Source organism: Nanorana parkeri, unplaced genomic scaffold (genome assembly GCF_000935625.1).
Source record: "Nanorana parkeri isolate BGI_ZX_2015 unplaced genomic scaffold, ASM93562v1 scaffold3, whole genome shotgun sequence".
Classification (NCBI taxonomy): domain Eukaryota; kingdom Metazoa; phylum Chordata; class Amphibia; order Anura; family Dicroglossidae; genus Nanorana; species Nanorana parkeri.
The window spans coordinates 853252-879448 of NW_017306271.1; the positions used below are offsets into that span (position 1 = coordinate 853252).

A 26197-nucleotide genomic window follows, 5' to 3' on the forward strand; every position below is an offset into this window, starting at 1 on the left:
TCCTACTGACAGACTAGTAGTTGAGCTTTGCACATACTAAGTGTGGTAAAGGAAATAACATTAATCCAATGTCAGGCTTGAGACTTATATCTTCTCTGCAGACTCCTGGAGGTGGGTAGAAAGTGAATGTTTGCAGAAGGCCAGTGAAAAATAGGAAAAGCTCCATTTTGGCCAAACTTTCTCCAACACAAGCTCTTCTTCCTGGGGGAACAAAATCAACTCAGGATGACATAAGCTGTATCTAGCCAATGTTCGTCAATCTAGAAATAAAAGAATTATATCTAAGGGCTTGTTCACACCACATCCAGTGCGTTCCTGCACGGTTAGTGTCCAGAACACACTGGATCATATAAACACAGCCTCCCATGTTCTGGGGCAAGTCAATGGCACTGCAGGCATGGCTACTGCCCGAAGTGCGATCGCCCGCACCAGAACGAGGAGCACAGCAATGCCCGCGGTGCAATCTCAAAAAATAGAAGCAGCTTGTGCCCAAGTATTTTTCAACAATTTCCCCCCACAAAGTTTGTTATCCTTTCCTAACACGTTGTTGCTTTTACATTGTAAGTCAGAGTAGTACATTTTGAACACTTTGTAGGTATCTAGTAGCAGAAGCTAACATCGCAGTTTGGTTGGTGGAGTACATCTACCATGGGGTCAGGTTCACTACTACCACTCCAATCCATCAATAAGTTTAGGGCCCGTTCACACCATATCCAGTGCTGCCAGCACGGTTAGTCGCCTGAATGCACTTGATTGCATAATTCAAGCCTCCCACGTTCTGGGACGTGGGCTGCTATGGCTATTGCTAGTCCACTGGTAACACAGATCTTGCTCGTGTTCTTCCATTTTGAGTATGCATACACACCACATTCACTGTTACTGTCCACACAGAAAGCCTGAAGCATGTAAACACTTCTTGCCCTTATACAGACTAGACATAATTTGGGAAGGGGGAGGGGATTTTATTTTTTTCTCAGTGTAATAACATAGAAACAATGTATTACAGTGTAAATATTATGTAATAGTCCTGCTAACCTACCGGCAGAGAAGGGCATAAATGCATCTTGTTTTACAAATTTTCCAGCTGCATCTAAAAAGTGATTTGGATTAAACTCGTGAGGAGTTTTCCACTGAGTCTTGTCATACAAAACAGACGTGAGAAAAGGAATGACCTCTGTACCCTGCAATTGAGAAGCACATTAAGCAGTTTTTTTAATATTAAAACAAAGTCTGTACTACTGATTCAAAACCACTTTATTCTTCTTAGCAAGAATGATATGTGTGAGGAGTGAAGTTTGTACACAGTGGTGATCAGCTTTCTTGACATAGGGGTCCTCAAATGTGGCCCCTGACATCACCAAAGGGCCTCATATAACAGTAAATGTAATTCTGAAGAAATCTGTCCCAGACTGCAGACAACAGTCTCTAAGAGCTTTCTGAAACAGTAGATGGTCAAAAACTATGGGCATGCAATAAGAGATGCTCAAAAACTACAGACATGCTACAAGAGATGGTCAGAAATGGCAGACATGCCGCAGGAGATGGTCAGAGATGGTAAATGTGATATAGTAGTTGTTGGAAACTAAGAACATGCTGTAAGAGTCACAGACTGGAGACACATTACATGAGACTGTGACAATACCACTCTCAGCCTCACTTTGCATACACCCAGTGGGGGGGAATTGATCAAAACTGGCATGTTACATGAGACTGTGACCAGGGGAGGACTGACAACAGATGGGGCCCCCGGGCAATACAAGATTATGGGGCCCCTTTGTGCTCCACCCATATACAAGCCCCATCCACAAGCCCCACCTGCATAAACATTTTTGTGTTACAGAAATTATTTCTCCACGCTATTTTTAAAATAGTGGGCCAATCCACTAAAAGATACATTGCCTGGGAACTGGTAGGAAAATTTCAAAATCTAGACCAATATAGGCGATATGTAAAATGAGCTAAATGGCAGAATGCATGGCAGATCCCAGACCAGCACCAATACACAGCAGACCTCAGACCAGAACCAATACACGGCAGACTCCAGACCAGCACCAATACACAGCAGACCTCAGGCCAGAACCAATACACGGCAGACGTCAGGTCAGAACCAATACATGGCAGATCTCAGACCAGAACCAATACAGAGTAGGCCTCAGACCAGAACCAATGCATGACAGACCACAAACCAGCACTAATGCACTGCTGACCTGCTGAGGTTCTAAGCAGAGGCAGATGCGGAGGTCTCACCAGGGGCAGATGCGGAGGTCTCACCAGGGACAGATGCAGAGGTCTCACCAGGGGCAGATGTGGAGGTCTCACCAGGGGCAGATGCGGAGGTCTCACCAGGACCCCCAAGTGTCAGCGTGTCATTGTTCTGGACACCCAAGTGTCAGGGTGGCATTGTTCTTGACCCCCAGTGTCAGTGTGTCATTGTTCTGGACCCCAAGTGTCAGTGTGTCCTTGTTCTGGGCCCCCAAGTGTCAGTGTGTCATCGTCCAAGTACCCCCAAATTCCAATACCTCCGATAAGGGTGTTTGGTAAAACATATAAAGCACATCCAAATATATATATATTGCACCTAAAATGCACTGTATCTAAAACAGAGCAGTGAATGTGAAAAGGAGTGAGGGCTCAGTCACACCATAATGAGTGCATTCGAGAGCATTTGGCCTCTGGAACGCAACCCAGGTGGCTCACTTTGTTTCGGGGCGGGAGGGGGCGTGGTGGTGAATTGAAGTCAATGGCACCATTAGTGCCTGCGTTCCGGTTTAGTGCGATCAGCAAAAAATGCTGCATGCTCTACTTTTCGCAGATCACAGAGCTGGCTGGGTTGCGTTCCAGAGGCCGAATGCTCTAGAACGCACTCTTTATGTTGTGACTGGGCCCTCAATGTGACTTTCTATCAGTGACTATAATTAAAGGTGGGAGGATTTTCAGCCTCGTTCCGCCCTCCCCCCCTTTTCATGTTTTGGGGTTCTTCCCAGTCACAGCTCTGACTATCTTCTCTCATTTTCTATTCCCAACACATTAGGCTCCATGTTCATATTGGGGGTTATTCACGACGGAGCCAAAGGATCCAGCCGTAGCTTCGGCTGATCCTTTGGCTCGCTTCGGCCGCCTGAGCCCTTCAGTTCAGTTGAACCCATGCAATGACATCTGATCTCACGGCTCGCTCTAGTCAGTTGTAATGACAGATCAGTGCCCCCAAATGACCTGGGGACGCTGATCTGTCATTAAACAATAACAGCTGGGAGGAGTCAGCCGATATAGATACAGCTGATATACGGCTGATTTTAGCCGAGGAAGACCGCACGGGACGCAAACGCTATATGGAAAACAACTGCACGGATTCCGCTTGTTTGCATCTATTATATATCTTGCTACTATATAACTTGCAGAATCCGCTGGATTATCTCGCTTTTTTGGGGGGCCGTGCAGTTTCTCGCAATAGTCTGGACAATGCACATTAAAGTGCATTGTTTTTTCTGTTTAGAGAGGCTCTGCTTGTATTCGGACAGCCGATCCAGTGTCAGTGGAGCTTTAACCCGCGCGACCCCCAAAATACTGCAAGCGCGATAATCCGTCAGATTCCGCGCGTTCGTGGCTATATAATGGCCGCAAATTAGCACAATCCATGCAGTTGTTTCACGTACAGCATTTGCATCCCATGCATTCTTCTGCACGAAAAACCGCACAGGAAATGCAAACGCTGTATGTGAATGGAGCCTAAAAGGTTAAAATCTTCTCATTTACAGCTCATAAGAAAAGAAAAAAAAGTAATTAAATTTACTTTCCAGTATCAGGGCTCCCGATCCCCAGGTTCCAGTCAGGGTTTTTGTAGAACTCCTCCAGTGGGGGGCCCAGAACCGGATCTCAATGTTCAGCTATGCTGTCCTAGGTTGTTCACTTCTCCTGCCTTCTACAAACTCTTCACCCTTTTGTGAATAGCCCTGTTAGTGCTTTATAATCCCTCATTAAGACTCTCTACAAAACAAATATGTTTAATCAGTAGTCTGGTTTATTCATGTCTATAGGTGGTGAATTTCAAAAAACTGAGGGGAAAATGGGGCTTCCTGAATAGTTTTTGGGTTGCCCAGACCTCATTACTGTCACAGAGAGTTTTAAAGATCACTGCTATAACAACTCCTTTACAAATCATTGCTCTCAAATTTCTGCTCTCTACACCCCCCTATAAAAATTATTAAATGGAGTACAGTGAGGAGGGGGTCTTTTTCAAGACAGAGAGGATACAGCGAAGGCTATGTGAGATCCTTGGCACATGGGGCTCCCTTTAGAAGAAGCGTAGCTGCTCCAGGTGGGAGCTGACTTTGAATGTGCAAAGCAAGGAAATACACTACAGGGGCACCTGTTAATGTTGATAAGGTACCGTGTTGATGTTGGCATTTAAATGTAAATCTTTTTTGTTTGCTGAAGAAAAGTTGGCAAAGTAAAGATTAAAATGTTGCAACCCAGTGTGATTCTTCCTCAGTGGCGACTCTAGGAACAATATATAGGGGGGGCACATAAGATACCACAGTCAGATCTGGGGGGGCACTAATCATTTTCATTGCATGTCACAACGGATGGGCGCCGAGAGCTGATTTAATTGCGGATGGCATCTGCGCCCTGCAGTTGCGACAGAAGCTGCATACTGCGTGTGCTGGTTACTACTTAAACCGGTGCGCTGTGTGCAGCTTCTGAGAAGATACGCTATTAGCATAGCGGGGAAGCCGGCTGCGCATTTTGCATCGCTCCCGCTACGCTAATAGTGTATCTTCTCAGAAGCTGCACACAAAGACATAATTTGGGAAGGGGGAGGGGATTTTATTTTTTTCTCAGTGTAATAACATAGAAACAATGTATTACAGTGTAAATATTATGTAATAGTCCTGCTAACCTACCGGCAGAGAAGGGCATAAATGCATCTTGTTTTACAAATTTTCCAGCTGCATCTAAAAAGTGATTTGGATTAAACTCGTGAGGAGTTTTCCACTGAGTCTTGTCATACAAAACAGACGTGAGAAAAGGAATGACCTCTGTACCCTGCAATTGAGAAGCACATTAAGCAGTTTTTTTAATATTAAAACAAAGTCTGTACTACTGATTCAAAACCACTTTATTCTTCTTAGCAAGAATGATATGTGTGAGGAGTGAAGTTTGTACACAGTGGTGATCAGCTTTCTTGACATAGGGGTCCTCAAATGTGGCCCCTGACATCACCAAAGGGCCTCATATAACAGTAAATGTAATTCTGAAGAAATCTGTCCCAGACTGCAGACAACAGTCTCTAAGAGCTTTCTGAAACAGTAGATGGTCAAAAACTATGGGCATGCAATAAGAGATGCTCAAAAACTACAGACATGCTACAAGAGATGGTCAGAAATGGCAGGCATGCCGTAGGAGATGGTCAGAGATGGTAAATGTGATATAGTAGTTGTTGGAAACTAAGAACATGCTGCAAGAGTCACAGACTGGAGACACATTACATGAGACTGTGACAATACCACTCTCAGCCTCACTTTGCATACACCCAGTGGGGGGGAATTGATCAAAACTGGCATGTTACATGAGACTGTGACCAGGGGAGGACTGACAACAGATGGGGCCCCCGGGCAATACAAGATTATGGGGCCCCTTTGTGCTCCACCCATATACAAGCCCCATCCACAAGCCCCACCTGCATAAACATTTTTGTGTTACAGAAATTATTTCTCCACGCTATTTTTAAAATAGTGGGCCAATCCACTAAAAGATACATTGCCTGGGAACTGGTAGGAAAATTTCAAAATCTAGACCAATATAGGCGATATGTAAAATGAGCTAAATGGCAGAATGCATGGCAGATCCCAGACCAGCACCAATACACAGCAGACCTCAGACCAGAACCAATACACGGCAGACTCCAGACCAGCACCAATACACAGCAGACCTCAGGCCAGAACCAATACACGGCAGACGTCAGGTCAGAACCAATACATGGCAGATCTCAGACCAGAACCAATACAGAGTAGGCCTCAGACCAGAACCAATGCATGACAGACCACAAACCAGCACTAATGCACTGCTGACCTGCTGAGGTTCTAAGCAGAGGCAGATGCGGAGGTCTCACCAGGGGCAGATGCGGAGGTCTCACCAGGGACAGATGCAGAGGTCTCACCAGGGGCAGATGTGGAGGTCTCACCAGGGGCAGATGCGGAGGTCTCACCAGGACCCCCAAGTGTCAGCGTGTCATTGTTCTGGACACCCAAGTGTCAGGGTGGCATTGTTCTTGACCCCCAGTGTCAGTGTGTCATTGTTCTGGACCCCAAGTGTCAGTGTGTCCTTGTTCTGGGCCCCCAAGTGTCAGTGTGTCATCGTCCAAGTACCCCCAAATTCCAATACCTCCGATAAGGGTGTTTGGTAAAACATATAAAGCACATCCAAATATATATATATTGCACCTAAAATGCACTGTATCTAAAACAGAGCAGTGAATGTGAAAAGGAGTGAGGGCTCAGTCACACCATAATGAGTGCATTCGAGAGCATTTGGCCTCTGGAACGCAACCCAGGTGGCTCACTTTGTTTCGGGGCGGGAGGGGGCGTGGTGGTGAATTGAAGTCAATGGCACCATTAGTGCCTGCGTTCCGGTTTAGTGCGATCAGCAAAAAATGCTGCATGCTCTACTTTTCGCAGATCACAGAGCTGGCTGGGTTGCGTTCCAGAGGCCGAATGCTCTAGAACGCACTCTTTATGTTGTGACTGGGCCCTCAATGTGACTTTCTATCAGTGACTATAATTAAAGGTGGGAGGATTTTCAGCCTCGTTCCGCCCTCCCCCCCTTTTCATGTTTTGGGGTTCTTCCCAGTCACAGCTCTGACTATCTTCTCTCATTTTCTATTCCCAACACATTAGGCTCCATGTTCATATTGGGGGTTATTCACGACGGAGCCAAAGGATCCAGCCGTAGCTTCGGCTGATCCTTTGGCTCGCTTCGGCCGCCTGAGCCCTTCAGTTCAGTTGAACCCATGCAATGACATCTGATCTCACGGCTCGCTCTAGTCAGTTGTAATGACAGATCAGTGCCCCCAAATGACCTGGGGACGCTGATCTGTCATTAAACAATAACAGCTGGGAGGAGTCAGCCGATATAGATACAGCTGATATACGGCTGATTTTAGCCGAGGAAGACCGCACGGGACGCAAACGCTATATGGAAAACAACTGCACGGATTCCGCTTGTTTGCATCTATTATATATCTTGCTACTATATAACTTGCAGAATCCGCTGGATTATCTCGCTTTTTTGGGGGGCCGTGCAGTTTCTCGCAATAGTCTGGACAATGCACATTAAAGTGCATTGTTTTTTCTGTTTAGAGAGGCTCTGCTTGTATTCGGACAGCCGATCCAGTGTCAGTGGAGCTTTAACCCGCGCGACCCCCAAAATACTGCAAGCGCGATAATCCGTCAGATTCCGCGCGTTCGTGGCTATATAATGGCCGCAAATTAGCACAATCCATGCAGTTGTTTCACGTACAGCATTTGCATCCCATGCATTCTTCTGCACGAAAAACCGCACAGGAAATGCAAACGCTGTATGTGAATGGAGCCTAAAAGGTTAAAATCTTCTCATTTACAGCTCATAAGAAAAGAAAAAAAAGTAATTAAATTTACTTTCCAGTATCAGGGCTCCCGATCCCCAGGTTCCAGTCAGGGTTTTTGTAGAACTCCTCCAGTGGGGGGCCCAGAACCGGATCTCAATGTTCAGCTATGCTGTCCTAGGTTGTTCACTTCTCCTGCCTTCTACAAACTCTTCACCCTTTTGTGAATAGCCCTGTTAGTGCTTTATAATCCCTCATTAAGACTCTCTACAAAACAAATATGTTTAATCAGTAGTCTGGTTTATTCATGTCTATAGGTGGTGAATTTCAAAAAACTGAGGGGAAAATGGGGCTTCCTGAATAGTTTTTGGGTTGCCCAGACCTCATTACTGTCACAGAGAGTTTTAAAGATCACTGCTATAACAACTCCTTTACAAATCATTGCTCTCAAATTTCTGCTCTCTACACCCCCCTATAAAAATTATTAAATGGAGTACAGTGAGGAGGGGGTCTTTTTCAAGACAGAGAGGATACAGCGAAGGCTATGTGAGATCCTTGGCACATGGGGCTCCCTTTAGAAGAAGCGTAGCTGCTCCAGGTGGGAGCTGACTTTGAATGTGCAAAGCAAGGAAATACACTACAGGGGCACCTGTTAATGTTGATAAGGTACCGTGTTGATGTTGGCATTTAAATGTAAATCTTTTTTGTTTGCTGAAGAAAAGTTGGCAAAGTAAAGATTAAAATGTTGCAACCCAGTGTGATTCTTCCTCAGTGGCGACTCTAGGAACAATATATAGGGGGGGCACATAAGATACCACAGTCAGATCTGGGGGGGCACTAATCATTTTCATTGCATGTCACAACGGATGGGCGCCGAGAGCTGATTTAATTGCGGATGGCATCTGCGCCCTACAATTTTTTTTTACATCATTGCTGGAATCAGCCAGCCTGCTATTGGATATTTCAAATTGCAATAGCCAAAAACAGGCTTGTTTCTGCACCCACCCACTGCCTGCTGTCAATCAGCAGAGGGGGGACCTGTTTTCTATCAGCAGCAGTATAGTAGTAGCAAGCAGCTGGTGCCCAAAGCTGAGTAATAGGGGCCCAACGCTGAAGTGCTGTCCTCTGCAAAGGCTCCCCACCTCAACCTTTGGCTTCCCCCACCCCCATGTCATGCCCCTATTCAGCCTTGGGCACCAGGCCAGCTGCTTGCTGCTACTGTACTGATCTCTGCAAGATAGCATGATTGAAAAATTCATTTGGGTTAATTCAAAAGTGGAGGGACATAGGCTTTTCTCACTCCACCTATGAACATCCCATTCAAGAATACATGATAGAAAGGATGGTTGAGAATGGGGGAGCGAATATTTGTTTCGACGTTTCGCGCTCAGAGGCGCTTCTTCAGGAGATGGAGAGAATCAATTTTGCAGGTTGACGTGCGTGTATCCAAGACGACCCCAATCGGGCAGTACACCAAAACAGTCCTCCTTACTAAGATTAAAAGAGAACTATGAGGTGGGTGTTTTTTTTCCACTCATCTCATAGTTCTAGCCGACTTGTGACAATGAGACTGTCACAGGTTCGCTCACCTCTCGATCCTGTCACGGCTCTCTGCGGACGGGGGAGGGGGTGGGTACAGTTGGCTCTGCCTAGCTGTCAGTCACGCAGCTAGGCGGATCTCGGCACAATTGTCGCAATCCGCTTCAGCTGCGGCATCTCAGTATACCGCGAGCTACAGCTCGCGGTATACTGAGCCTAGGGTGACGGGAGGACGCTAGTGGTGTGTCCTCCCGTTACCCTAAGGAGAACTATGAGGAAAAGACTTAACCCCATAGCTCTCCTTTAAAAATACTTTTTTTACTGCTAAATTGCTTTGGATTTGTCATTAGGTGCCAAAAAAACCCCATCTTTTTTCTTTCCTTTTTCTATCATATAAACTAAGCTGCTGTGCGGTCCCCCCAGCCCCAGGCCAGACACCAAGTCTCAACTGCTGCTATCCCCCCAGCCAGCCCCAGACACATCTCACTCAGCTGCTGCTGCTGTTCCCTTCCCCCCCAGCTCCAGATCATTGCAGGCTTACCAGTGCAGTGACTTGACTTCACTACACACAGCCACGAACAGCCATCAAGCTCTGCCACTCTGCTGTGAAAGCTCCGCGGCCACCCCTAGGGTTGCCACCTGTCCAGGATTCACCCGGACAGTCCAGGTTTTGAATGCTGTGTTCGGGTTTCATGGCATCAGAAACCCGGACACAAGATGTCAGGCAGACAGGGGAAACCAAAATTAAGGTAGGGGCTACTGGCCCCCCACTGAAAACAGTCTCAACTGTGATATTTACATATGAATGGGCGGCGCTATTTACATATGAATAAGCTACGACTTATTCTCCCAAAAAAATGTCTGCACGTCGCCTGAGTGTTCGGGTTTCGCTTGAAGAAAAGGTGGCAACCCTAGCCATGTACTGTATGTGAATCAATCTTTTAAAATATTACTAAGATTAAAAATACTTTTTTACTGCTAAATTGCTTGGATTTGTCATTAGGTGCCAAAAAACCCCCATCTTTTTTCTTTCCTTTTTCTATCATATAAACTAAGCTGCTGTGCTGTCCCCCCAGCCCCAGGCCAGACACCAAGCTTCAACTGCTGCTATCCCCCCCAGCCAGCCCCAGACACATCTCACTCAGCTGCTGCTGCTGTTCCCTTCCCCCCCAGCTCCAGATCATTGCAGGCTTACCAGTGCAGTGACTGGACTTCACTGCACACAGCCATCAGGCTCTGCCGCTTGGCCTCCCGCTGTGAAAGCTCTGCGGCCGCCCCTAAGAAAAAAACCCTTCCTGCACGCGGGCAGGAAGGGTAAGTGAAAACCTAGGGGGGGCAATTGCCCCCCCCCCCTTGCCCCCCTGTACTGTTCTTCCTTATTACTGAGTGAGCTAATATAGGTTGTAAGATGATGCTCCATGGCTGGAGAATGGTGGAGCATCTCTGTAAGAGAGGACTGGGTTTGTGAATTGAGTGGTAGGCCTCTGGCATATACTCGTGTTGAGGAGTTTCATTACAAACACTCATGGGGAGGCAGTGTTATGGGAATAATGATCCTTGTATAAGAGGTATTTCACTGGAAAGCTATCACCCTTTGTGTCTCCTGAGGAGTTGGAGATGGGAAAAGAATGTAAGTCCTTTATCAGTGAAAGAGTGGTTGATAATATTGATATGGGTAGGCTTGTCCCCCATTGTCTACAAATGGCTACCATAGTAAGTTCCAACTCTATGATAATGAAATATGAAGAGTTGTGCCTTTAGCTGCACGAAAAAGTAGAGGTGGGAAACCGAGGGTGTTACCAAGGTTCTGTTACAAGTACTGTTGGAAAAGGAACATAAAATCAGAGAAATTGGTGTCAGTAATTTATCCTAAGAAAAGAAAGAAGATGAACCGCCTGCAACCTCAGTCAGAAAATCTGGGGGATCAAATAAGGGCATTCCAGCTAGATGCTTGTCATATTTGGTTTGTACAGCTCCGCATCCTGAGCCAGCATCCTGGAAAGCAATACTAAAGTTACCTGTTCATGAGGTGTAAAAATAGATCATAGCTGCAGATGAAAAGATGACATCTCTCAACCAGCTCCAAGCTTGGGAACAAAAATTCTTCAAAGCAAACAATGGATACTACAGACAAACAGTGGAGGCACAAAAATACTGTATATATGGCAAAACCACTACCAAAGCGAAGGTTTGAAGAACACCAAAAGAAAAAAAATATGGGACTTACAATAAAAGTAGTTGTTGAGTGGGGCTGTTAGCATGCAACAATAGGTGGTAGTGTTATGTATGTTTAAACTGTGTATCATTTTCTTTCAAGTGGCTACAATGTCATTTATTGTCTTTGTGGTGCTGTTCTTTTCCAATAAAACAAGAAGGGCTCAGCCATGTGCCCAACATCATCTAGTTTGGTAACAGTCATATATGCAGCGGCATTCCAACCAGTTTGAATACGAAGCAACAGAGAAATCTGTTCATTTGGTGTATGATTTTACTGATAAATTAGGGGGAGTTTCTGGAACTCACCTTTGGGATGCAGTAACCCCGGAAATACACATCACTTGGAGTCATGTGCGACAAATTCAAAGGAACAATATTAGCAAACCTCTGAATTTCATGCACCACTGCTTCAGTATAAGGCATATTTCTCCGATCTTCAACTGAAGGCATCTGTCCTTGTTTAATATTTGACCGGATTTCCTCTTGTATCTTTTCTAGAAAATAGGAGTAAATATTTACATTATTATTTCCACAATATGATCATAATCATTTCCAGTGTGACGATCATGTAGCAGGCTGAGCAGGGTTGCCCATACTTCCTTTGTCTGATATAAAAAACAGCTAGATTCAACAGCCAGATGCAAATACACTATATTACCAAAAGTATTGGGACACCCCTCCAAATCATTGGATTCCGGTGTTCCGTGAAATTTCCTTGCTACTAAATATTCCACGGTCAACTGTTAGTGGTATTATAACAAAGTGGAAGCAAGTGGGAACAACAGCAACTCAGCCATGAAGTGGTAGGCCACGTAAAATGACAGAGCGGGGTCAGCGCATGCTGAAGCGCACAGTGCGCAGAAGTCGCCAACTGTCTACTGAGCTACAGACCTCTGGAGGGACGAATCATGCTTCAAAATGGGGATTTGTCAAAGTGTTTAAATACTGTGCATGGAGTTAATATAATAGTTTTACATTTTTGCTGATAAATAAAACACTATCATTTTGATTATAAACCTCGTTATAAAGCAACTCACATAGGGGCTGATGTATAAAAACTTCTGCCCAGCATATAGTTGGGCAAATGCAGTCTGCACAGCATTACTGCAACTAGATAGAGACAAGGAACATAGAAATTCTATGCTCCTCAGCTCCAGCTGGTATTTTCCTGATATTATATTCAGCTTCAAGAAAATATACTAATAACATTTTTCTTTGCTTCAATGTGTTTCACAGTTTAAATGGATCTGCAAATTGCTGCTGTGCACCCAGTGCCCAGTCTATTACACCACACAGTGTGTGCTCCTGCAGAAACACCAGAGGAACTGTTTAGCTAATCGCGGCCTATCATTTTGATCGCTGTTTTGAATAGTGAAAAGATGCTGTTAGGTCTTGAATCAGGAGCCACCGCCATGGTGACGGTCTAGTGCTGATCATGCAGCCGATGCAGCATAGTCAACGTAAAGTTGCAATGTTTGGGTGTATCACATATCAGGCGGGTGGAAGGCAGCTTGTGTTGACCCTGCATTTTTGCCAGGAGAGTTCTTAGTGGGTATGACAGCCTGCAGTAGCCGTATACTCTACTGGCCTGCTGCAAGTCATTGTGAAAGCGAGGATACCCAACCAGGAACCTCTATGGGCTATCTGCACGGGCATACGATGAATTTGAGTTGTTGAAACAGTTTAGTTAGGAGATTTGCTGACTACCATGAGAGTAAGGAACCTTTGTATTGCTCTGTATTTTGCCCTGCACACATGCACCTTTCTCCTTTGATGCGAGTTTAAAACTGATTAGAATTGCTACCATTTCTGCTTTCTTGGATGAAGACTCACACCTTGAAAAATATTTGTTGTGTCTTAATTAGAGGTGAAGCAAAAATGGTCAAGCAAACATTTTCCTTAGAAACTTTGTAAACCCACAACATTACTTTGTATTTCTGGATACTTCATCATCAATAAAATGCCCCAGCGTAGTGTTGTAGATGTTGTTTCCGTCCCAGCTGAAAAGAGATCCAACACGGAGTACACCAGATTTTCATCATCAAAGTACATTTCAGATTTCCCTGAAGCCTAAAAACACAAATGTCAAATGATTCAGACACTGTTGATTTCTGTTTAAAAAAAAATATTTTTTTCACTTTATCATCTCTTTTTTTCATAAATACACTGTACTTTGCACAGTACATTGCTTTGGAAGAGCCATTAGCAACACATTCACATGCAAACATTCTCTTTTTTTTAAGCATATTCACCATGCATTCACCAGATGAGAAAAAGAAAAATCCATCAACATTCGTCCTACTTTAAAGAGGGAATGTAATATTTCCTGTACATTTCCTCGACACATTTTAAAATAAAATTGGCCAGACTATAATAATGAACCCTAAGAAGATTGACTATGAAGAGTGCTCACCCTGGTTTTAACCTTATTGGGCTACTTTTTGCTAATAAAAAGAAATTACAAAAATGTATTTTGGACAATACCAGCCTGTCATGTCAGTCCCTTCCTTTAATAAGTTGAATAATTGTTAAAACAATAAATCAAATTGGTTTAGAAGCAAGAAATCTATGATGTGAGTAGGTTTGGCAGGCGATAATCCACAGCAAACATACATTCACATTTCAGAACCAGCTTGCACTAAGATTGCATCCCAAGTGCAGGCAGACATGTTGCCGCCCATAACAGTCCAGTCTAGAAATAGCCTCACTCCAAAAGTCTTCACCGAAGATTAAAGATACTGTTTGTTCTTCCCTATGTGTGCTCAACCACTAATGCGTTTCACCATTCTGGCTTACTCATAGAGAGATGAGTAAGCCAGAATGGTAAAACATGTTAGAGGTTGAGGACTCATGGGGAGGAACAAACAGTATATACAGTATGTTAACTTCATAAATAAAGGTTCAGTGAGGACCTTTGGAGTGATTAGGTTTGGCATTAGTCAGGGGTTGTCAATTATGGTTAGTTATTATTAGGGATAACCGAATCAGGGGATTACCTGGATACATGAATGTAGATCTGTCTGATCTTAGAGTCATTCATTTGGAAATCCAAGCAGTCCAACTATATGAGAATAAACAATTGATTTGTGTGGTTTGGGGCCTGGTTCACACCTAGGTGTTTTTGAGCAGTAGAAAAAGCGTTTTTAAATGCCCAACACAAGAAATCCCATGATATTCAATGGCAGTTTCAAGCTCGTTTTCCCCCCATAGACTGCATTGGAAACGCCAGAAAATGTGCGGCAGAAGCATGTTGCACATTTTTTTTGCGTATTTTTGCGCGTTTGTACGCACGTTCCTCTATTGACTGAAACGTTTCTGCCAGTCAAACGCGCAAAAATGTGCAAATAACCGTGCATACAAACGAGCAAAAACAATGCCGCCTAGGTGTGAACCAGACCTATAACCAATACATTAGTTAACAACAGGGGACATCTTGGAATGAGATAGTGGTTAGTTTGGTGATCATTAGGCCCAATTCAAAATGGTGCATTGTATTATGTAAATGTAGAGGGAAATGGACCCTAAAGTGGGGAGATTACAGCTCCTTTTAATGGAGGTGGAGTCACGTGCGCTCGTCAGCATATATATAACATTCTGAAAGAAAGTGAAAATATGCATCTACCCTGTTAGAAAGAGTCTGCCATTTCAATGAATATCCTGTAATATCCTGAATATCCTATCATATTACAGAAACACCGCATGCACTATTCTTTACGATCGCACCGCAACCCGGGCAATGTTGTGCAACACGTTGTGGTGCGGGCAATTGCACTGCAGGCCGGGAGGTGTGGCTGTGGTGCAATTGACTTGAATGCACCACCACACCCCCTCCCGCCCCAGAATGCAGGGAGGCTGTAATTATGCGATCCAGCGCGTTCCAACAACTAACCGTGCTGGAATGCACTGGATTAGGTGTGAACAAGCTCTAGACTGCCCTGTCAAAGAGAGACTACCACGGTACAGACTTCATGTAAGAGAGTGCCCTGTAGAAATTGGAGGATGTGGAGGATAAAATCTGGAATGAGCCAAGTGACTTTATTGAGAGGCAAAACCTCTTAGTAAAATGAAGTTCATTCATTCAGAATTAGAATGAGAGCTTTATAAAGCAGCAAATATTAAATAAGGGAAGTATTTACCTGCTTCATAAGGTACGCATCAATAAATCCAGAGATAGCATTTGTATCAAACTCTTGTCTCCGTTGTTTGATTCGTTTTGATGCAAACTCCATGAGTTCATTTATACTCTGCATGATTTCTTTGTGTGACCCAAGAAGGGTTGAGATGCGAGGAAAAAAGTTGAATAGCTGTGGAGACAAATTAGTAATTTTTAGAACTTGCGTGTACAAAATTGTTGAAACACATCCAGCACCCCATGTAGCTTCCCACCCTGTTTTTGCGCCTGGCTTTCAAACACTCCCCCATGAGGATCCCACCAAGGTAAGCCTGCATCTAGTACAACATACAGTAGACACTGCAGACAACATTGTGTGGAATATGCCACAGTTTAAAAGAAACTTGTAAAGTACTTGTGTATTAAGCAATTTAGTTCAATTCACTTTTGAAAGCTAGGAACAGGAACCCAGCACTTCTTACCAGTTGTCTATAGCAAGGTTAAGAAGTGCAATTTGGCTTTAAGACAGCAAATGTTTTGCTAATTCATATCAGAGGGCCATATGGTGCAGGGAGTAATATTTGCCATCATAAGTTCACCAACTTTAGTCACCCCTAAGTTCTGCCATCCTCGCTGCTCTTTCTTAGAACCCCTTCTTTCACATTTGCCTATGTTACCTTAGACATGTCGCCTCAGTGGTGTGACAGGAATTATGGAAGTCCTTATGGACTTTTATGGAAGAATTATGATAAGAAATCACAAATGTATAAGCTAATAAAATAATTGTGTCACGCTGTGAACCAAAGGTTCACACAAAAAATAGTATCCAAATCTGTCTCCTAACATCTACACAATAATGTGTAAAAAATATAAATCCCAATCTATTTATTAAAAACTCCTATATAATATAAATAAAGGCACATGAACTATGCATGAGCAAAAGTGCATATAAACAAATGTCTATATAAAATATGACAACATATGTATTAATGTGACTTTGTGGTCATCCACATTAATATAGGTGTCTATTCACCAAGCTGCCAAAGGCAGCCGTGTGAATAAACGATCCGAAGTGAAGTGAGTCGAACGCTGTTCGGCTATTCACTTCAGGCTTGTACAGCTGATTTCAGCCGTACACTGACTGAAATCAGCCATACATCGGCTTGCTGCGGCTGGCTTCGGGTCGGCTGAACATGCTCAGCATGTTTGGCCGACCCAAAGTGCAGAAGGAGTTCGACTCAGCTAATCCAACATCTGGATCGGCTGAGCCGAACCTCCGGCAGGCTACTCGCTGCTGTTTGGCCTATTCTCATAGGGGCCGAACAGCAGTGAGTGAATAGCCGAATGCCGCTGAGCTACAGCAGAGCAGAACAGAAAAACTGTTAAAAAGGTAGAAAAAAAAGTAGAAAGCGATAGGGCGGAGCTAGCAGTAACAACTAAGATATCACGCCGGCTCCGACAAGCTCTCATGACAGTTCAGCGTCCCCTGGTCACTAGGTAACCAGGGGCGCTGAACTGTCATTACACAGTGAGAACTCAGCGGTGCCGCCGCGATATACCTGGTAACCAGAGGACGCTGATCTGTCTCTGCAAGTGGCTGGAGCAAGCCGTGAGATGACGGCTGGCTCCGCCCAGCTGTCAGCAGCAGGCTGTCGGCCGGCCAATGGCTGGCCGTTCGGCCAGCTTTGGCTTTCACCTCGGTTCAGTCGAGCCGAAGCATATGTCTTCGGCTCGACTGAGCCCCTCGGCCAACTTCGGGAGCTGTACAGGCTATAATGAATACTGAACCGAAGGGGGCCTGGGGCCGAAGGATTAGCCGAAGCTTCGGCTAGATCCTTCGGCAGCTTTGTGAATAGACCCCATAGTGTTAAAGTGCAAAAGTGTTTAATCCACATAAAGTGCTTCCGTCATGCAAACAACATTGCTGTATTGGTGGTGTAACCACTCGTATTACATTTATCGACCGTGTCTTCACCTGTGTGAAATAACAATATCTGCCTCTCACCTTATGGATAGACCTCTCAGGGAGAAGGTCATCAGTGTGTTACCCCAGAGGGCAGAGTTTGCGGACACGAGGCGGAACTGAGGAGTCTGTGGACGTGCTGTCTGTGTGAGAGCCATAGGAGCACTTGTTCTTTGCCATTGATTGATCTTATCGAATGTGAGTAGTTTTACAAATAAAGGGATGTTTTTATGTTAATCAAACCCTCTGTGCGATGATCTGTATTCTGTTTTAATGTCGGTGTGGATGAGCGAAACATACTGGATTGATTGGGATAAAACATGGGAGGAGCCTGTGAAACGATCCTTTGACTGATTAAGGACAGGGAACCCCTACAAACGGGGTAACACGGTGATGACCTTCTCTCTGATAGATGTAATACGAGTGGATACACCAACAATACACCAATGTTGTTTGCATGACGGAAGCACTTTATGTGGACTGATTACTTTTACACTGATTGAAGCACTTCATGTGGACTGAACACTTTTGCACTTTAACACTATATTAATGTGGATGACCACAAAGTCACATTAATACATTTGTTGAACATATTTTATATAGACATTTGTTTATATGCACTTTTGCTCATGCATAGTTCAGGTGCGTTTATATTATATAGGAGTTCCTAATAACTAGATTGGGATTTATATTTTTCACACATTATTGTGTAGATGTTAGGAGACAGATTTGGATACTATTTTATGTGACACTTTGGTTCACAGCACGACACAATTATTTTTATTAATTTTAAATAATAATGTATAAGCTGTTTACCGGAAAGTCTCTTCTCCAGAGGGCAATCATGATATCTAATCAAACTGGCCAAATACATTTTAAAGTCTGACATCCACAGGTGCATTGTCTCTTTGGGTTCGAACTTCCATTTAGTAACCAGTGATTTCTTCTCTGCAGCTTCATAGAGAAACGGTAATCATTAGGGCCGCACAGTTGGATGCACCATTCTCCTAGATGAGTGAACCGGGAATATTGAATAGCATCTAATATGGGTTTCCCTGGAGCAATTTTTTAAAAGAGCGGAAAGATGTCAGCTCTGCACTGATTCATTGCGCAGCTTCAAACCCCCACCTCTCGCTAGTGATGGGTTCACCTCACCCACCAGATAGAAAGAAGTGACAATGTGACTATGTTGTCTTTAAAAAATGCAAAAGAAGGCAGTTACACTGTCCTAGAAACATTCATCTTTTTTAGAGCAAAGCCACCTGAAGGATCTTCCAAGTGTGTCAGATGTTTGCATCCCTGTCCTGAGTTTCCATCAGCTGGTCCATACGTCACCGCAGAATACAAAAGATACAGCTGGTAGATGGAACTGCAGAGTGTATCAGGGGACGCATGTATACACCACACTTCCAGGTTTGAAGATTTTTGTGGAAGCTTTGTTCTGCAAAGATTCCGGGAATAGGCAGCAGGGCAGGTAAGTATAAAAAGTCTTCTTTTACAGGTTTGTTTTTTTTAAGACGACAAAGTTGCTGTACAGGAAAAAATTCAATATTTCCTAAAGCGCTCCTAATTATTATATTATAATCAATGACAGTTCGATATATAACAAGTATACTTTATCCACATGCTATAGGTCAACCCGTGCTGCTCTTAAAAACTATTTTTTCCCATTCATATATTATGAATGTTTTACTTCATATGAGTGTCTCAACACACATTTCAAAAGAATATACACTGCTTAATAACTAAAATCAATGGAAGCTAATAAGCAAACGTGTTTTGTCCATGCCTGCTCCCCCAGCATTTCTTTTTATTCTTTGCATTTAGTTGCAAAATTATTTTATTAGTAAAAATCATTTCACAAAGATCGGAATTCTCTTTATATGAAAGGGACTATTTCTCCTGATATGTGGACAAAAAATAATGAAATCTACTGTGATTTTTACAGGGTTATTCACAAAAGGGTGAAGAGTTTGTAGAAGGCAGGAGAAGTGAACAATCTAGGACAACATAGCTGAACTGGAAAGTGAACTGAAATGGAGAATTTTTCCAAATCTGCTATGTTGTCCAAGATTGTTCTCTTCTCTTGCCTTCTCCAAACTCTTCACCCTTTTGTGAATAAACCTGTTAATGTTCTATGGCACTTTTACTGCCACATGTCTATAATTGTTAAGACAGGTCTAAGATATTAACCATAAAAATTAAAAATAATACTTACTACTAACTTAGGTGAGCCTGCCAGCTTCTCAGTTTCACCAAGAATTCGAACAAGTTTTTTAAATACTGGATCTTCATAATCAAACCTTTCTCCAAAAATGACAGAGCAGATAACATTAGACACTGCTCTGTTTAGTATGAGGTCTGTGTCAAATGGTTGCCCTAGAACATGGTAAACGAAATATAAAGAAAAGCCGTGGTGAATTTGCAGTGAATTGCTTATAAAAGCAGACCGATATTTCTACTACACAATGGGATCAGCTAAACATGGCTTCCTATATGGAAAAGACTCAGGAAAAGTCATGGGTCTAGGGGCAGGAGGGATCATTAACCAGTTGACATCCGCGGAGTTAAACCCCCTTCCCATCCAGGCAATTTTTCAGTATTCAGCGCTGCGGTACTTTAACTGACATTTATTGGTGACTATGCAGTAATATTTACACTTCTGCACACTGACACTTTTATACACGAAATACATACTGTATAATATTGATTCCTCTAAAACGATGACTCAGATTCTTCCCTTCATCTTTAAGCTTGCACAGAAAAAAAAAATGTTCTAATCTAATTACTGAAGTAGATCTAAACCCAATCAGTAAAGTCTCATATAAATGTTGATGTCATTGGAAAATAGTTTGTAGCCTTTTTAAATGTGCAGCTTTCATTAAAATAACAGACGATGAAGCTTGTTTTTCGTTTCTGTTCGTAAATGACTGAAGCACTTTTGACATTTTTGCTGTGTGATTCTTCCACGGCAGTAATATACTTTCTTACAAAGTGCACCCACACATATTATATATTGTTTTTTAGAGGACAGATAGGGTTATATATTTATATCAAATATGTGTACCTAACGCTTCACCAACTTTTGCTGTCAAATGCACTTTTTATCCGGAGACTTCCCCGTTGTACTTTTTCTGCCTCAGTCTGCTGGTCAGCATCACACAACCCACTTTCTCTGAGCCAAGGTCACCCTGGACACACCCTAGCCTGTAACTGGACAGTGAAAGGAGAAGCAGCACAGTGATGTGCTCCTCTATCTGTCACTCCGGTTTCTCTTTCTATCAGCATGCTTCTTGATAGTACATTAACTGATTGGCTCCTTGTAATTCTTCATCCTCTTGCACTCCAGCTCTTCTGTACAGGAACTGCAAGAGACTGATACCAGGGCAAATTCAAGTACTGGGACTGTTTACATTTAAAAAACACATGCACTAAGGTATAAATGATTACAGAGCTGCATACATTTGTGTTTATTATATCTGCCTGGAGTTCAGGTTTATGAATTGCTATTTCCCCCTAAGTGCAATAAAGGCATACATTTTAAAAGCACCTGTTACCATTGTGTGACTTGATGTTTTCTATAAGAGGAATTAATTCATCTTGTATTCTGGCTTCCATTGTTTTCTTCCCCATTCCAAAGTCTCGAAGGGTTGACAGTGCGAACCTCCTTATGGCTTTCCAAGGCTCTCCATTACTAAATACTATACCTAAAATACAGATAATAACATGTAGTTTATTATTTTGCACTACGACCTTTATTTAACAAGGCAAAGAGACATTATTGAAGTACGGTGACCAGATAGTAAACTTACTTTACTGCTCAATGATGAAATCCAGTTATTTGGGTAACTGCTTTACATTTGAAATTCATTAGGGCTCTAAGAATGCAGTGAGAGATCAGACAGCAACCTTTCTGCACAATGACATCATTTTGAAAATGATGGCATTTTTATTAAAAAGGTCAATTTTCTCAGTTTAAACATTTGAAATGTTTTCTATTTTCTTTTGTGAATATAATATGCGTTTATGAGATTTGCAAATCATTGCATTCTGTTTTTAGGTAGATTTTGCACAGTGTCCCAATTTTTTTCGAATTGGGGTTTTACAGAGACCTGTATATCATTGCTGTGCTTGGACTGATTTTCAAAAATCTTATATGAGAGGCTTGATAATTAACATTTTGAACTAAATAAGGACTGATTTGGGTATCTCCGCAATTCCCAAATTAAGGGGTAAAACCTCTTCCAGAGCCTGGCTTTACATTGCTCAGCATGCAGTTCTGTCCCTGTTACACTTCCCCAATCCAGGGCCTCTTTGTGACACAGCTTGTGCTATTTATAGCACAAACTGTGCTCAAAAATGGCTGCTGAAATCTTGCAGGAACCCTGTGTCAAAATTTGACACTGGCTTCCCCAAGATGGCACCCTGAGCCCATAGCACAGGACACATTAGTCCTATGCTGGGCTCCCCATAGTTCCAGAAGTGTAGCAGTGACCATGTGACCAACTTGTTGATACTGAAAAAAGAAGTACGTGACTACCCATTGCAGAGGGACCAGTCCAGCCCAACATCACCCCTTGGCAACACGCAAACGCCACCACACGACCCCCTACCTACATGTCATCATCGCACTACCACAACAGACCAATTGAGCACATACCGGTAACTTGTGGCCTAATGCATTAGGTCTAAAACAACCTACTGTGTCCAGTAATCAAACCAAGGGAACTTTCAAATGTAGCCTTGGTTGGCAGCCACTTTAAGCTGCACAACCCAAGAATTCTTGAGGCTGACCCACTGCAGCTGGCCAATTCCTCCCTGGCCTTTGATGGACAGCTTGCCAGGAGAGGAGGAGGAAAGGGGGGACCTGATTTAATTCTGATTTTAATAAAGCCCACTTTATGCTAGCTGTGTGCCAATGAGTCTGAGTTCCCATTCAAGGCAGGATATACACTGGAGGAGCAAGAGGACCCAACATCTCAGCAGCTCCCTAGGGAGTCAGTGCTATACAAAATATTAGCATGAAATATATACTCTGATCTTACCTTTTTCTTTGCTTATGAGTTTGAAAAGTGGTGTATCTGCTCTTTCTCCAAAATCATCAGCTTGGTTGACAAGGGCCTCCTTCACAGCATTGTATCCTGCGATCACTACCATCCTCTTGGGTCCAAAGTGTACTGTGAAGATTTCTCCATACTTCTCAGAGAGCTGCAAAACCGTAGCATTTCCAGATTGATGTAAATAGGAATTACACCTCAGCACAACTCCAGTCTTTTTTTGCAAACATGGCTCATTTATTAAAATATTAAATCTTTATAAGATTTAGTAATTGGGTTTTTAATATACTGTGCGCTCAGTGGAAAGGGGTATTGCAATTACAGGCATGGCATGCAAAAACACTACATGGAAGACTATTGTACCTCTACAGAGGGTTTTTTGGTAAAATTTTTGGGAAGAATTTGAATGAAGACCCCTAACTTTGAGTGATGTACCTATAGGAAAGCAATTTTTTTTTTACCCCCTGCCAACACTTTTTTTGGCTGGTCCATGTCTATGCTGAGGGTAATACAGCTGAGCAAAGAGCAGAAATGCTGAGCTATTCCATTATATAAAGGTAGCTTCCAGGCCTGAATTACTACATAGCCAACATTTCCATAACCTAGGGTGGCAGGACTGCCAGATGCAGCACTTACCCGCCCACAGCAACACATCTACTGTATATGTATAGTAGAAGGTTCCAGACTGTTCCCTTCTTTGGCATTCAATTCCTATGTTTCTAGAGTGTATATTGCAGGTCGTATGCCCACTGATCTTGATAGAGTCAACTGGGGTAGGAGAGAGGCAGCACAAGACATGGCAGCAATCTAACTAAAGGTTCTGGCTTGATGAAACATATACATTTATGCCAACTGTGATGCATAGATGGAGCAGTCAGATGCTACCAGCCCTAGGGTAGGGATGGGGATGACAGTTGTGGCTGGATGATTTTTAAACCAACATTTTTAGAATCTAATTATAAGGGATGGGCACAACAATTTAGGTGAAATTGATTTAGCTGCAACAATACATATTTTGCTGGTTGTGGGTGGAGTAGGGGTTAGTAGAGAAGTGCCTGGGTAGAGTAGCAAGCAGTAGAGGTGTTTGCAGGTACAGTGGCAGTCAGAGGAGACGTGTGTGAGTGCAGCAGTGGTCAGTGGTAAAGTCAAGTGCCTTGGAAGAGTGTTGGTCAGTGGAAAAATGCATTGGCGGCCAGTGGGCAAGTATGAGGGTGCAGCAGTGGTCAGGGGAGAAGTGCATGCGTATAGTGATGGTAACTGGAGAAGTGAATGGGTGCAGTGGCAGTCAGTTATGAAGCATGCTGTGTCCGCCATTACATTGGCAGTCAGTGCAGATATAAAAATCAGAGTAGGGGTCAGTAAAGATGTATGCGTTGCATGTTACATACAACACTGCGGCACTCCACATGCTTTGCTGTACCCAACATAGTCTTGAGCTCTGCACTCAATATTATGTCCTGTATGTTATATAGTTGTGACTCCTTACAACTACACATTATGTTGTATGTTACATACACATGACCTCCTCAAGCCGGGTATACACGCTTCTATTTTCTTTGGTCAACATGCTGACTGCACAAAGAAAATAGAACAGATTCCTCCATCAATGCTTACGAGTGTTGATCGAGGAATCTCCTGCTGTTTCCTTTGTATTCTGACAGCAGCCGGACATCTTGGAACAGGCTGGCCCCAGTACCTGAGTACATGCTGGTCTGAAAGGTGCCAGGTAAGTAAACACTCACCCCTAATATGGGGGGAGATAAATATCACCAACAATGCAGGTGGGCTTAATCTCACTGCCACTGACCACCAAATGCAGAGTGGTAAACTATCTACTGTACCTCCACTGCTGGGAACAATTAGTGAGGCCACTGACACAATGCCCGTTCGGCATTGCGGTCATCGGAACCCCGCCCCTCAGGGGGGCCCGGCTTGCGATCATCGCAAGTACAATCTGCCTGTCCAAGATAGGCAGGTCGTACGTTTTTTAAATTACCTTACAACCATCGCAAGACAAAAGTCTTGCGATGGTTGTGAGGTGTGTGCCCAGCCTAACAATGTTGCCCCATACAACGTGAAGGGTTAGTTTTTGATGCACCCGTAGCTGCGGGAAGAAGAGTGCAGGCAGCTAATGTAAGTCTATGGAGACGCAGGAGCTATGTGTTCTTTCCACAATGCATACCCTGAACATATTGCTCTTCATACTTTTTTTATTTTCTACAGTGACAAACTCTAGAAATATAAAAAGGTATGAACAGTGATCAACAGCTTCCTCCAATGTGGCTGTACATGCTTATTTACAGACTTCAAGTAAGGTGACCACATGCTTCCCAAAAGTAAAATGATGTTAGAGAATGTGTATTCATAGGGTTCAAGCAGGATGATATAATATGCATTTCCTGCTATATATAGTATAGTATAGTAGACCTGTGCGATTCGTTTAGTTCCAAATCGAAATTCGGAGATTCAGATCTATCCGAATTCTGAATTGCAGATATAACGAATGCAAACGAATCCGAATTTCCAATAGCGATAGTCTATACAAATTATCGTTTCATTTGCGTTTCATACGTTCATTGCAACAAAGTGACATTTGAGAATAAAATTTTACATTTTATTTTACAGTCTGCACAAGAGAAAAACAAAACAAAACGTGAGGTTCCCCCCCAATTGATACAGACCATTTAGGTCTGGTAGGAATGTTAGGAGAGACCCTCCTCCCTCCCCCGTTAAAACAAAAAAAGTGTGTGGGGTTCCCTCCAAAATCCCTACCAGGCCCTTTAGGTCTGGTAGGAATTTTAAGGGGGAACACCAGGCCAAAAAAATGGGGGGGGGGGAAAGTGGTGTCCCCCCTAACATTCCTACCAGACCCTTGATCCAAGCACAGGGCCAGCAAGGCAGGAAAGGGAGGGGGGGGGGATCAAGCGCCCTCCCTCCCTGCGCCTTACAAGGCCACGTGCCCTCGGCATGGGGAGCAAAATGACATTCAGCCCAAAAGTAGACAGATGGGCGGAGCCCATTTGACATTCTCAGCTGTCAAATACCACATAGCATTCGGGAGCTCACTTTGCTGCAACGAACGTACGAAATGAAAACGAAACAACTATTCGTACAGACTACCGCTAACGAATTTTGTCCGAATCCCGAAACGAATTGACTGAAAATCCTGAAAAACAAAATAACGCAAAATCCGAATCGAAACTAAACGAAACAAATTTTTTGCCAGTGTACATGTCTATAGTATAGCATGTGTGTGTGTATATATGTATATATTGTGGAGAGTCAGCAGGGCTGAGAGCAAAGAAGGTGTTAACTTGGGAGGGCAGGTACTTCCCCTACAGCCCTTCCTGTTAAAAAGTAACACAGGTGAGAGAGGAGTGGGGAAGCTGAGAGACAGACAGAAAGGTCTGGGTGTGTGTGGCTGCTCAGAAGCAAGTGGACTCTATCTGGGTGAGATCACCTAAACGCACTACGCAGTGCAATCTTATTGAAGGACTTTATCTTTATGTTTGATGTTTGCGTAGGAAAGCCTTTTACTTTACCGTTTTGCTGAAGAAAGCTGTTTGTTCTGTTACCGCTGGATGAAAAAAAAAATGGTTATTTATATCGGATATATATACAGGTGAAACTCGAATAATTAGAATATCGTGCAAAGTTCATTTATTTCACTAATGCAACTTAAAAGGTGAAACTAATATATGAGATAGACTCATTACATGCAAAGCAAGATA

General features: G+C 43.3%; 1 protein-coding gene across 1 annotated transcript; it reads right to left on the bottom strand.

Moving 5' to 3' along the window:
* Positions 1-23120, bottom strand: LOC108793583 (cytochrome P450 2K1-like). The gene is made up of 10 exons (XM_018564607.1): positions 23103-23120; positions 22455-22680; positions 20967-21116; positions 19628-19788; positions 15472-15639; positions 13774-13779; positions 13264-13405; positions 11642-11829; positions 4902-5043; positions 1-201 (listed from the first exon to the last, which is right to left on the bottom strand). The coding sequence occupies exons 1-10, from the start codon at positions 23118-23120 to the stop codon at positions 14-16; spliced, it is 1389 nt and encodes a 462-aa protein (XP_018420109.1). The 3' UTR covers positions 1-13.
* Between the last annotated feature and the right edge of the window lie 3077 nt (positions 23121-26197).